Consider the following 13,817-nt stretch of genomic DNA (forward strand, 5'->3'; position numbering starts at 1 on the left):
CAGATGAGAAAAACTTAAGTGCAGAAATATTGAGAAATATACCCAAGGTCCGTGGTGGAGCTATAATTTTGATTCTTTGGCTTCAAAGTCCTTATTCTTTTCACTGATTGATTAATAGCTCTAAACAATCCAATAATGGTACTTTGAATTGTGAGTGCAAAGAATACTTTGAATCAGTCAAGATAAAGATTCATGAGTGCTCTTCTAGATTTGAATGTATAATTGTAGCAAAAAAGTGGTTTTAAGTCTGGCTTACCTCAGAAAGAATTTAAACAAAATGGCTATAATGAACAAAGCTGATAGTTAAGAGAAAGGCTTGGCCCTGATGGGATTGAAAGGTGATCATCCCCACAAAAAGCACAGGGTAATTTCTGTTGAACATTCTAAGGAGTGATAGAGTCAAAATAATAGAAGCAGTCCTGTAAAAACAAAACTGAATCCTCTTAAGCCAGAGCTTAAGCCTGTCTTGGAGCACTGAAAAGATAAGTAATTGGCCTGTATTTACTGCTCATTTTGGTATCAGAGGCAACACAGCATCATGTGTGGTGATAGGACTTACTAGACACTAGCTTTCTTCTCTGTGGGGTGGGCCCTTCTAAAAATGTATTAATTCTTGGTTCTTTTCTGCCTCTATACAATTCTACAACTGAACTTCTGGTAACTGTAGTAGCATAGAGGTGGTTTACCTTCTACTTACTCAGTCTGTGTTCTAGCTAAGAAACTTGGTTTATACATCAATGAGGGGTTTGGGTGTGTCTCTGTTTGGGTTTAGTTATTACATGCTATTTATTAATATGTCATTTTTTCTAATTAGTTGAATGTGTCACATGCTTTATTAGATTAGCAGTAGCCACTTTCTCTTTTGTAGATCACTTTTGAAAAAAATGTTTATCCAAGTTTAATATAGTTTTCTACATATTTTTATAATGAAAGCCAAAGTGGATTATAGACAGTCCTTATGTAAAAGAAAACAAATGAATCTATTATGTACCTTATTAATTCAGAAGGAGGTTTTTGTGCTGTTACTCTATCTCAAAATAGAGCAGAATGAAGCATTCACTGAAGAACAAAATTCTTTGACATCAAAAGAAAATGGAGAGAAATTTTTTTCATTAGACTTTTTTGCTACTGCTCTGGAGAAACCCATGCCAAGTGAAGTGACTACTGATGACCTTGAAGAAGAAAAGAAGAAAGCTGAACTGATTATAGACGATGATTTAACATCTGATCCACTGATATTGAAATCACAGAATAACTTTACCAGTGCAACTGTACCTACAAAGGTATTTATATAAAATTATACCTTTTATAAAACAGTATAAAAATTAAAGTAGACCTTTTAAGTTTTTTATGTTCCATTTTATGTACTTCTGAATTACCTGTGGAAAACTCATCCTTCAGTAGTGGTGTTATATTGTCAAATGGTTCTAATTTAATTCAGTAGAATTTTAACTTCAGGAAAACTTTAAAGTGAATGCAATGGAATCTAATGTTTTATTAAAAATTATCAGAGATAAGTCATCACAATATACTTTAAGTATCTCAGGAATACTTACCCATATGAGTGTATAGGGGTCTATATGTATCCATTTTATAAAAATGCAGCTATCTGGCAAACTTTTGAGTTTTTGAATTGTTGAAATTTATTTATTCCTTTGGATATCATTTTAAAACACTTTAACAATTTTAATGAACACCTTTAAGAAATAGTTGTCTGCATACATGCTGTTTTAAATATAGGGACAGGATCATCATTGGGAACATTAATTATTATATTATTGATGATAGTGTTTTGATAACCAGGTTTATGGTATGTAGGGTTACTTCTCCCTTTACTAAATTGTGCCAGAGAATTCTCCTTTTAACATTTGCAATATAAACAGTTTTAGTCTTCATCTCTGTTGATTTTAGTCTCATTATTAGGGTACACAGCAGCACTAGTCCAAAATTTAGTTGAGTAAGATGTTATGTTCATATAGCTTCATATTAAAGTTTATGGAGAAGGTTCATTGAGCCAGGTTCTAAGTGTGTCATCGTTACCTACTTTTCTTAGATATAGCACTACTACCAAGTTAGGGATATGTTAACACCCATATGCTCAACCTAATACCACCAGCCATCTGTCCAAGTGAAGTAAAAGAGTTTCTTTAAAAAGAAGGGTATGTTGGCATTTATAGACAGGATCTTAGAAATGTGTAATAGAGGGAAGTGGATGTGCCTCAAGCAATTGGGCTCCTGTCTACCATATAGGAGGTCCAAGGTTCAATGCCCAGGACTTCCTGGTGAAGGCAAGCTGACCCATGTGGCAAACTTGCCCACGTGGAGTGCTAGCCAGCGCAGAGTACTGCCCCGTGCAGGAGTGCTGGCCCATGTGGAGAGCTGGTCAGCAAGATGTTGGGACAAAAAGAGACACAGAGGAGAGACAATAAGAGAAGCAGCAGATCAGGGAGCTGAGGTGGCACAAGAGAATGATCACCTCTCTCCCACTCTGGAAGGTCCCAGGATTGGTTCCTGGAGCCACCTAATGAGAATACAAGGGGACACAGAAGAACACACAGCAAATGCACACAGAGAGCAGACAATGGCGGAGGGGGTGGTAGGGGGAAGGGGGAGAAATAAAAAATAAATAAATAAATCTTTAAAAAAAAGAAAAGAAATGTGTAATAGAAATAATTCTAAATTATAACAGGCAAGTTGGTATAATAAACAAGATCATAACACATATTTCCTTGACTTTATTCTTTTTTGTGTGTGATATACTCTAGTGTTTATTTTATGTTATGGCAGGTATATTTGAATTTCAAAAATTTAAAACATATAAAAAGTGGTTAGGGACTAACATTTATATCAACAATTGATAAATGTCTAATATTATTTATTATACACCAGAGTGCAATGGTAGTGCTCATGCCAATGGAACACCATGGAAGTCAGTCTAAAAATTACCACAAGGGTTTATACAAGCAACATAAACTGCTGTTTCAGTATTTCAGGATATGGTCTGCTTCTAATGCTGAGCAGTCCTTTTACATTTTTAATGTTATACACTGTTTAGTATTTAGTTTGGCAAATGTTTTAAAATAAAGAAGAAGTAGAAATGTATACTTTTTTTAGAAATGCATGTCCAGTTTTATTTTCAAGAAGGACCATAGGTACAGATCAGAACTCATCCCTATATGAAATAATTTATACACAGATGAATGCTATTATGTTATCACTACCTGAAATAATCACTAAGTACAATCTTTCAGAAATAAACAAGCAAGGGTTTTTTTTTTGTAATTCTTGCTTTCTACTGAATTACCTCTTAAGTCTAAATCTATTCTCCTTCTAACATCTCCATTGGCATTAATGCAACTCCCATCTCCCACTGTATTCACTCTGTTGTTTTATCTCCTCCTGGGTCACGTTTGTTTGCATGCTTATCGTCAACAGACCTTCTCAAAAATGTAAAATCCTTGAGAGCAGGGACTCTCTTATGTTCACTGATTTGTTCCCAGTGCCCCTGTGCTTGACAGGTCGGTGCCAGAACAATAACGGCTTACTGGCAGTCTGACCTCAAAACCTAATTGTGATAGCTTTGGGGACTAATCCATCTGTGGCTTTTTCCATTTAACAGAAAGCAATTGAAGATGGAAATATCAAGAATGAAAAATCAACTAATAATAGAGCATCTAGTGCATCTGGCAGGTAATAAAAATATTATTGTCCCTCATGTATTGATTTGCATTCTAGCAAAGCTGGCTGCAGTTTTCACTTCTGTAAAGTAAAATCCCATTTGATGTTGCTTGGTTTTCTCATAATTTCCGATTTTTTGGACTAATTGAGTAGTTGTTCCATGATAACACTCTTCAGTTGATTATATTCTTCTAAAGAAAGAATTAGTAAAAAGGTTAAGTCTATAATTAACTCTTTGTGTTAACTCCTGGGCTGTTGATGCAGCAGTAGCTTTTGTTCTCCAGGATCATCTAAAGAGGGACATTTTTCTTCTTTCCTACTGTCAGTGATTAGGGATTCTCCCATATTCTCTACTGCTCCTGAAAGAGAGCTCCTCAATTTTGTTTTCCTTTATAATATGTGAGCGGTCTAGAGCCTTTTCACTAAATTGTAGCTATGAAGTGGTAATAAAGCTGAAGTCCAACATTATACTTCTCCATTTACTGCCTTTGCCCACCGTGTGAAAAACTGTACTTAAAAGTCTTCAAGCTCTTTGAACTAAGTTTGTTTATTAAAATGATAATCTGTAGTGTAATTTATGCTTGTGATAATGGATACTTAACTCATAAATGCTAATCAAAACCTGAATCTTTTAAATTCTCATTAATGAAATAGAGCAGGGATTGTCAGACCTTTTTCTCTAAAGGGTCAGATAGTACATATTTTACGCTGCACAGAGCAAATGACCTCCAGTGTAAATATTTACCTCTTCTATTGTTACACGAAAGCAGCCAAAGACAGTACATACATGAATAGATGTGGCTGTGTTACAATAAAACTTTATTTATGAAAGTAGGCAGAGATCCAGACTTTCCCACCACCTCTTGAAATAGAGGCTACTATTCATTCCAATTTTTATTTAGAATGGTTCATGTAACAAAACAAAGCAAGAAATATTAAAAGAGTGATTAAATTCTAGTTTATTAATGTTGCTTTTCCAGGTAACTTGAGATAAGGTCCATCTATTTTTGAAAATGTTATAATTACAAATACCAGAAAAGAGCTATCATGTTAAAACAGGGTTTCTTCACCACGGGTCTGTGAGCCTGAATTGAAATTTAAAAAAAAAACCGTTATTCTTGTGGGGATGTGTTGGTGCAGGTGTGATATACTTATTAGATACTACACAGCATAGTGTGGACTCAGTAAGACGTCCATGATTTTCACCTGACTGGCAAAGGGGCCCATGGATCGAAGAAAGTTAAGAACCCCTGCGAAAGCTATATAACTTAAAGCTACATAATTTAAATTATATTGGATAGGGGTTCTTTCTAATCCAAGAAAAGATGTACACTTATAGCATTTTCTGGATGACTATAATATATTAAATTATAATGTCATTTTCCAAATGTAGGAATTGCAAATTCTAATAGTTCTCAGTTCTACTGAATGCAATTTTCATATTTGGTCTTGATTTAATTTGAATCTTTCAGATTAATGACCTCTGAATTCCTAAAGAAGTCTAGTTCTATGAGAAAAACTCATTCGACAACTACCTCTTCTCACTATTTAGGGACTTTGAAAGTCTTGGATCAAAAGCCCTCAGAAAAACAGAGCTTAGAACTGGACAGTGCAGATAATATAAGGGCAGCTGTATATCAGGTAAAGAAGAAAATATATTTTAAAAAGAAGAAGAAAGTTAACTAATAACTTATATAATTCTACCTGTTTATCAAAGAATAAAGTTAACTATCAGGAATGATGGTTTAATAGTTAATTTTATTGGAATGATTTTGTTTATACTATGTGAGAAGTCCAGAGCCATTTTACTGAAGTGTTTGCTTCCTCAATTTGCTTAAATGATTATAGCTGTTTTTTAGAAAAGAAAACAGGGCATTATAATAGCAAAAGCAAAAATGTAAAGTTTACATATATGTTTTTTTAAAATTATATATTATTCTGAATAAAGAGTTTTTCAGCTTTTCCTTTCCTGAGACTTTGTATTTGATTTGTGCTTACACAGAAAAATATTTTACTAATTTTTTTTCAGAATTCTAAAACAAAATAATAAACTTTAGAAAAAATGGTACATATGAATTTCAGAAACAAATATGTTGAAATATTTAACCATTACAGTTATTCAACCTGTGAAGTTTGTTGTTAATATTAAGAAGAGTAACATAGAGTTTTCTTCATTACTATTCATTTTTATATTAGAATATTATCAGACAAAGAAAAAGTGTACTAGTTTATTTAGAATTTATAAACTTGTTTTACTTTTTTTAAAGCTTTAATCAAATAATTCCAAAATAGAAACTCAAATTTGTTTGGAAAACTCTGTATATCATGTAATCTTTTTCTTGTTTTCATAGGAGTGGTTAGAAAAGAAAAATGTATATTTACATGAAATGCACAGAATTAAAAGGATTGAAAGTGAAAATTTAAGAATCCAAAATGAACAGGTATAATGAAATGATGAAGTGAAAAGTACTGTTTGTGTCAGTAAAATATCTCTGAATGTTTGTTTCAATGTCAACTATTTTGAAAATGTCAGAATAACATAAAAACTTGATCCCTTATTTTTATTTTTCTGGTCATTTGTAAATTTTTAGTTTGATATAAATATATTATCACTTTTGTACGTTTAAACACAGGCGCAGAATCATTTCTATTTTTCTGTATGTCGAATACCTTTGGTATTACTGATTACTTCATAATTCAGCTATTCCACACAAAATAATAGTGATTATTTTTAATATCATGACCAATCCTCCAAATTTTTTATCATTTATTTTAATGGGGCACTCCTTGAAACTGAAGAAAAATGTTTTAAAGTAGAAGAAATCAGTTTACTGTTGAGTCTGTATCCATTAGATTCAGTCCTGGATTGGATTAAATTTGAGACGAACTTGGGATGAGTTGACTTTGCTGATGCAAACTATAGCAATATGTTTAGTGTTACCCAAAATACTAAGAAGGGAAAAAGTGGGCTGACTATAAATTTGCTTTGGGCTCCCTAGGATTCATTTAAATCAATATGGATTGTTCAAGAGTACTAAACAATTTTGAATATCATCATCACTTCCATCTTGTTATCCTAGCATTCTACTTTACCAATCTGTCAACTGCTGTCTCTATCACATCTTAATAGAGCCAGTCATTTCATGTATATCCTTAGAAACTTTCTCATGTTAAATCACTTTCTGCCTAACATCTAACTTTCTAAACAACCATTTTTTCTGCTCTTGATTCATTTTTCTCTGTGCGTGGTTTAGGACTGCCAAACGAATTGAGGTAGGAGGTGAGGTGGTCTAATAAACCATGCTAATATTCTCTGCCACAAAATTATGATCTACTTCTCATCTGAGAATACAGTGTTGATCAGATGTGTATTTTTTAACTCATTTTTGGTCTTCCACATTACTATGTAGATTTGGGCAAGTTATTTCTCAATATCCTCATCTTTGAAAGGAAAATAATAGTACCTACCCTTAGGATTGTCCTTTAGGATTATATGAGTTAATATTTACAAATGTAGCACTTATATTATAAAACTGGCACATAAGCATGCAGAAGATTTTCGTTTTCTTTGTTTTTGTTGTTATTCCCAACTGCAATTATTTGGAGTTTTTTAATGTATTACTTTTGACTACCTACTTCACTCTTAAAAATTGACCTCATTTACAATTTACCCATCAGGTACCAACTTTCATTTTTTGTCTTTTCTTACTTGAATTTTATCTCTATCTCCAGGACCAACCTCTTCATGTGCCCTTGATCCTGTACCCTTTCCTGTTGATCAGAGCTGGAGTCTTGTTTCATTCTCTTCTGTACTTTTTGTCTCTTCTGTTAATTCCTGCCCTATAGCCTACAGACTTACTCATTCCACTCCTATTTTCAAAAATAAAAACCATGAAAAAACTCTCTATTTTTCTGTTCAGTACTAGAGAAAATTTAGCAGGAAACACATTTCTAAAAGAACAGCTCTGTAATAAATCCGTGCCTTATGAGGCAGCTGTAACTGGAGTGTACCTACATACCTCATGTCTTGTTTATAGCATTCGACTGCTCTGCCCAGTGCCACATACCTTCTCATTTAATCTTCACAACTCTGCTCTAAACTATGTTACCTTCATAAGGTTCTATGCCATTTAATGTTAATATTAAAAGGCAAGCATACTATGTTTTAGGATTAGATTGAAGTAAAGTAATAATATATTTGCTATCCAGTCACCTACATATTTTCCAGTTTTGTTCATATTTTAAACACTTGGGATATTTTGCTTAATGAGAAACTTAAGCTTTGATGTAGTCCAAATTCGGATTCGGACCAAAGATTTGCAACTTACTGTGTGAACTTGGCTAATTTATCTTACTCTAACTTCCTTTATAAGCCTATAACATTCCTAATGTATTTCTTTTAATGAAATGATTTTGGGAACATTTTACAGTACCTTTCAGCCTATTACAGTTTATTTTGATAACATTTGTTTGTATACTTAAAAAATATATTGATTTTCTTCTCACAAATAATGGTAGAGCAATATTTGACAGAGTTTTATAAAAGAACACTTTGAAATGTAATGAATAGTTTTATTCAGGTAACTTTTTAAATTAACTCATCTAAATCATTCTGAATAAATGATCTTCTTTGAAACATAATTTCTATATATGATGAGTGTCAAGATGAATAAAAATGTGTGCATCTATTCCTATGTATCTATATCCATCTATATTTGTTTACCTGTTTTTCCAAAATAGAAAAGAGCTTCTAAGAGAGAAGAAGCATTGGCATCATTTGAAGCCTGGAAAGCTATGAAGGAAAAGGAAGCAAAGAAAATGGCTGCCAAAAAGCGGCTCGAAGAAAAACTCAAGAAGAAAATTGAAGACGAAAATGCTGTGAAAAAAGAAGAAGCACTACAAGTATTTGTTGGCACTGAATATCTTTCTTAATAATAATTTTTAAACACTTAAAATATAAATTAGTGATTAGTCATTTTTTTTCATTTTCAGTGAATTATGTGAAATAAGTTAAGGGAAACTGTTGTCAGTAAATAAAATGACTCTGAAATTTTTCAGGCTTTTGAAAAATGGAAAGAAAAAAAGATGGAATATCTTAAAGAGAAAAATAAGAAGGAGAAAGAACATGAAAGAGCAAAGAAACAAAAGGAGGAGGAATCTATTGCTGAGAAAAAGAAAGATAACCTAACTGCAGTTAAAAAATGGTAATCCAAAATAATAAATATTTGATAGATTTTAAACTATTACTATTTCAAGCTTTTCTAGAATTTATTTACTTGAAATTTAATGTTTATCACTCTCAATATTGCCAAAGATAAGTAGGGATATCTATATCATTTATTGTCCTATAACTTTCCAGTGTTCTATACTATCCTATGTAGGAATGAAAAAAAGGAAGCTTTTTTCAAGCAAAAAGAAAAAGAGAAAATAAATGAGAAAAGAAAGGAAGAACTAAAAAGAAGTGAGGAAAAAAATAAAGATAAACAAGCTCTTGATGAATATGAAAGGTGGCTGGTAGGTATTGTTTTTTAATGCACTTGTGTTTTATATGTTAACAGTTCCCATTTATCTTTTGTACGTATCACTTATCAGATTCAATTGGTTATTGAATATTGAACTTATTATTAAGTAAGCAAATGCTAGGTGGTTATAAAAGTTGTCTGAGAGCTTTCCTGCATCTCCTCCGTCCACAACTTTTCTTCATAATTTATCACCTCATCCATAGTTTTTAATCACTCCTTCTACTAAGTTGTAAACAAATACACATACCTGCATGCATGCACATACACACACTTCCTCGCTTATTGTTTGCCTTTCTCCAATTTCCATTCTAACAATTCTTTCTTAAATCTCTGCTGTCCCTTTAAAACTGCACTGCTTGCTGTCATCCTTGACTTTTTGACCATGTTCCATCTTGTTTGTTGATCTTTCTTTTAAACTTAAAATGTTTTCTGAATGTTGGATCCTCGAGCCTCATTTTATCTCCATTCTCTCCATTAGCGTCCTCATCCCTTTCCACAGGTAAAGCAGCTATCCTCGGGTGATATTCCACATCTGTTTTTCAATCTCTGTCTTTTCTGTCCCTAATTCCAGTTCTTTTTGTCTGGTGCTTATTGACCATTTGTACCTATAAGGTACCTTGGATTTTTTTTTACATTTCCTCTTTTTCCAATTTATTCATTTCTATTAATGGTTCTAAAATAACTTGAAATGCTCAGGCTTGAAACTCTAGAGGTATAATATTCTTCCTCGCCTGCAGCCCCATATTTACTCTGATGCCCAGTCTTCTTTGGCAGTGATTCTTTTATTGAAAGTCATAGATATCAGACAAGCGTACCACTGAGGTTCTGCCAGGTGATTTTAGATAGAACTTAGATAAGACACAGTAACATTGGATTTAATGGTGAGAAATTTATTCCATTTTTTTGTGTTCTTTCAAGCTTTCTGATGACCTAAAGGAGAACATCTTATTTTGGTGTTTTTTAATGAAAAGAGCAAGTATAAGGTTTGGGAAAAACAGTATCTAGCTGGACTTTACTAACATTTTAAAAATTTCATTTATAGTTACTTTTTAATTGTGAAACAAATATTGTTTTCCATTTTAAAATATCAATATAAATATGCATTTAATAATTAGTATTTGAATAAGTAATATATTCTTAGGAACATGAATAAGTCATACATTCATATGTTTGTGTGACACATTCACTTGATTCCATAATCAAAAAATATACAATTATATATAATGAAAATTCTTCCTTCCACCCTTGTTGCCCCAACCATCTAGTTCCCTCCAATCCAAGCATGAGACCACTATATTTATTTTATGCTTAGAGAAAAAGTATGAATATTTTTCATTCTTTTTATACAAATAGTAGCACACTGTATGTATATTGTTCTTTACCTTGCCTTTTTCACATAACACTACATCTTGAAGATGTTTCCTTATCAGTATTCAGAGAGCATCCTCGTTCTTAATCACTGCACAATACTCCTTTATTTGGATGTGCCATGTTTGTTAATGTCCATCAATAAAAGATGGATTATATGAGGATTTCAGTTTTTTTGCTTTTACAAAGAAATCTTCAGTAAATAAGTTTCTCATTCATTCCGCACATGTGCAGACATACCTGTAGGATAGATTCCTAGAGGTGGAATTGCTGGGTTAAATGTATATGTATTTGTAATTTGGATAGCCATTGCTAAAATGCCTTTCCTAGGGGTTGTGTAGCTTTGCAATTGATATATGAAATGGCCTATTCCCCCATAGTCTACAAGGGCATTTGCTATGAATTTTTTTTTCAATCCATGCCATTCTACTAGTTGAAATATATTGTTCAGGGTATTTTCAATTTTGATTTCTCTGGTTAAAACTGAGATTGATCATCTTTCCATTTCTTTAAGAACCATTTGTATATTCTTTCTGTAAATTTATAATTTATAGACTTTGCCCATTTTTCTGTTGAGTTGCTGGTCTTTTAATGATTTCTTGAGGCTTTTTTAGATACCAGGGATATTAACCTGTCATTTCTGATATGTTACAAATTTTTTTCCCAATGTATTATTGGTTGCTCAATTTTGCTTACAATATTTTATACCATGATGAATTTAATTTTTATTTTTAGGTGTCAAATTTATCAATCTTTCCTTTTTGCTTCTGACTTTCAGTCATAGTCAATAAAACCATCTCCACAATTTGAAGTTAAACTAAATTCTCTCATTTTTCTTCTAATAATTTTATGATTTTAATATTTTAACATTTTAATATTTGATCCACTTAGAATTTATTCTGATGTATGGTGTGAAATGTGAGTTCACTTTATTTTTTCCAAATGCATCTTTTATAAAATAGCCCATCTTTTACCCACAGACTTGAAGAGCTGCCTTTATCCTATGATACATTTCCATATTTTTGATCAGTGTCTTGATTTTCTTTCCCATTGTTCAAGCTCAATGTATATATTTCAGTACCATACTGTTTAATTATTAGGATTTTTTAATGTTTTCATCTCAGAGTTGAGTTTTTCTCCCTTCATATATCTTATTTCAAAGCATTTGGTTATTTCTTGTTTATTTATTTCTACACCTAAATTGTAGAATCAACAGTAGTTAGAGAGACCTGTGGAACCCTAAGTGGGTTAAATATGGGGGAAGAAGATGGAACATGTAAGAATAAACTTAAGAAATGTACAAGATCAGTGTGAAGAATATTTTGAGCACTACTGAAAGTCACAAATGAAAACTTGAGGAAATGGAACAAAACTACTTTTGGATATAAACACCCAATCTTATAATGATATTATAAAGATGTCAATTCTCCATGAATTACTCTTCAAATTTAATGCAGTCCTAATAAAAATGCCAACAGGTTTTATTATTGTTACTTATGCATTGACTTTAGCACTGTGATTACTAATTTTACACAGAGAATTTTGACAGAAGATGTCAAAATTGGTTCAGTGATTTTTGAATGAGAAAGATAGTATTTCATAATCATACTCTTAAAGAATGCTCTGTTTTGAAAAAATAGAAAGTGTTCTTATATTAAATAGATATATATGAAATTGCTAATATCACAGAGTAATTATATTTAAATGTTTGAGTTTTCAGTTTTATTTTTATACTTTCTTAAAAATGGAATAAAATGTCCTTAATGACTAAGTCACAGTTAGTTATTTTTTTTTTATTTTAGCTTAATATTTAGCCTCATTCTCAATCCCATCAGTCCTTTGGAGAACAAAACTCCATTAGTCAAAGATTTAAGATGCTTCAATATGTAAAATTCCTTCTAAAAATGTAATGATGCCTATAAAAACATAAATATGCAAAAATGTTACAGATCTACTCCCCAACCTACCAATTTCTTATTACAATTTGTTAGCAAATAGAATGGTAAAATGATTCTATATGGTGGTATAGTGACTTCAATTTTTATGTAAAGTAACACCTCAAAATTTTAATATACAAACTAGAGTGGGTAGTGAGACTTTGATGGATAATTGTTTTAGGGGAAATTCATAGCCTAAGATCAAGGGAGATCCTCTTCTTTGTACCAGTTCTTTTAATAAGAAAATGAGCAAAAAGTTCAATTTCCTATCAATACCAGTTAGAAGGACTTCTGAACGATATTCTTTTAACATTTATCAAGATAATATTAATTCATGTTAATTCATATTAATGTTAACAATTAATTGCCTTTTTCTTGTCCTGACTGTTCAGTACCCTGCTGGTAATATCCAACTTTTGGAATTGTTTTAGGTTTCCATTTCTCACGTTAAGTGGAATGGACAAAAATAGTTGTCCACATAATACTATGTCTGTGGACATAGCCTGGCCACTACTTGTCCCCTCTCTGGCTGGATGGGCTGCCTCTATCCCTCTCTCAAATGTAAAATGATTGACAGTGATCCAGTTACAACTTTTATAGTTTAGACTTCTGGAAGGGTGCTCCTTTTATATTCTAACAGTAACAGTAAGCACACAAAAATTCTCATTACATGGAACAAGATATTAAGACTGAAAAAAAATTCATACCTCTCTTCAATTCTTTTGTAATATGTGGATAATTCTGTGAAAATGGGAACCTTACATTTCCATATTCTTGTGACAGTTTTCAAATCCTTATGTGTACTGTTGAAAGAAGCATGGGCATACAGTAATTTACTGAAAAGCTCCCCACCACACATTTATTCAAACTGCAGAGGCAGGGTTTCCCAAGGGTTCCCTGATAACGCTAGTTTTTTGAAGAATATGTGGAAACTACCAAACTTAATACTGTTAGCAAAGGCTTAAAGAAATGGAATTACAATCCAATTTGAGGATGGAAAAATCAAGTACTGTTAACCTTTCAGCTATTCCTGAATTAATATTGAGGTTTCATTTAAATCCTTAGCCATTCCTTTGAAGGGAAAAATGTAGAGGGGTACGGAATGGTTCTAAAATTCATCTGGTATAATTAAAATGTGAGCATATGAAAGAAAATATTTCAGAGACAGAAACTATTCCTGTCAAGTAAAATATAAACTTACTGTTCCACTCCCCTATGAATCAGCATTCTTTCATGGATTATTCCCCTCATGTTCCAAATTTCCCTGCAGCTGTGGTCCCTCGTTGCTCTTCTTAAAACTGATCTTTTGGAA

The 13,817-nt window shown here is 32.2% G+C and overlaps 1 protein-coding gene across 4 annotated transcripts in view; it reads left to right on the top strand.

The window, feature by feature from the left end:
• MAP9 (microtubule associated protein 9) overlaps positions 1–13,817 on the top strand; it is a 53,164-nt gene that overhangs the window by 31,777 nt on the left and 7,570 nt on the right. For all 4 annotated transcript variants that reach the window (XM_012529160.4, XM_058279098.1, XM_058279003.2 and 1 more), the window contains exons 7-13: positions 1,042–1,283; positions 3,620–3,690; positions 5,151–5,319; positions 6,030–6,119; positions 8,419–8,580; positions 8,737–8,882; positions 9,060–9,192. In XM_012529160.4, the coding sequence (XP_012384614.1) occupies positions 1,042–1,283; positions 3,620–3,690; positions 5,151–5,319; positions 6,030–6,119; positions 8,419–8,580; positions 8,737–8,882; positions 9,060–9,192 (1,013 nt within the window). The remainder of the gene's footprint in view (positions 1–1,041; positions 1,284–3,619; positions 3,691–5,150; positions 5,320–6,029; positions 6,120–8,418; positions 8,581–8,736; positions 8,883–9,059; positions 9,193–13,817) is intronic.

This window comes from Dasypus novemcinctus, chromosome 1 (assembly GCF_030445035.2).
Source record: "Dasypus novemcinctus isolate mDasNov1 chromosome 1, mDasNov1.1.hap2, whole genome shotgun sequence".
In the NCBI taxonomy this organism is placed as follows: domain Eukaryota; kingdom Metazoa; phylum Chordata; class Mammalia; order Cingulata; family Dasypodidae; genus Dasypus; species Dasypus novemcinctus.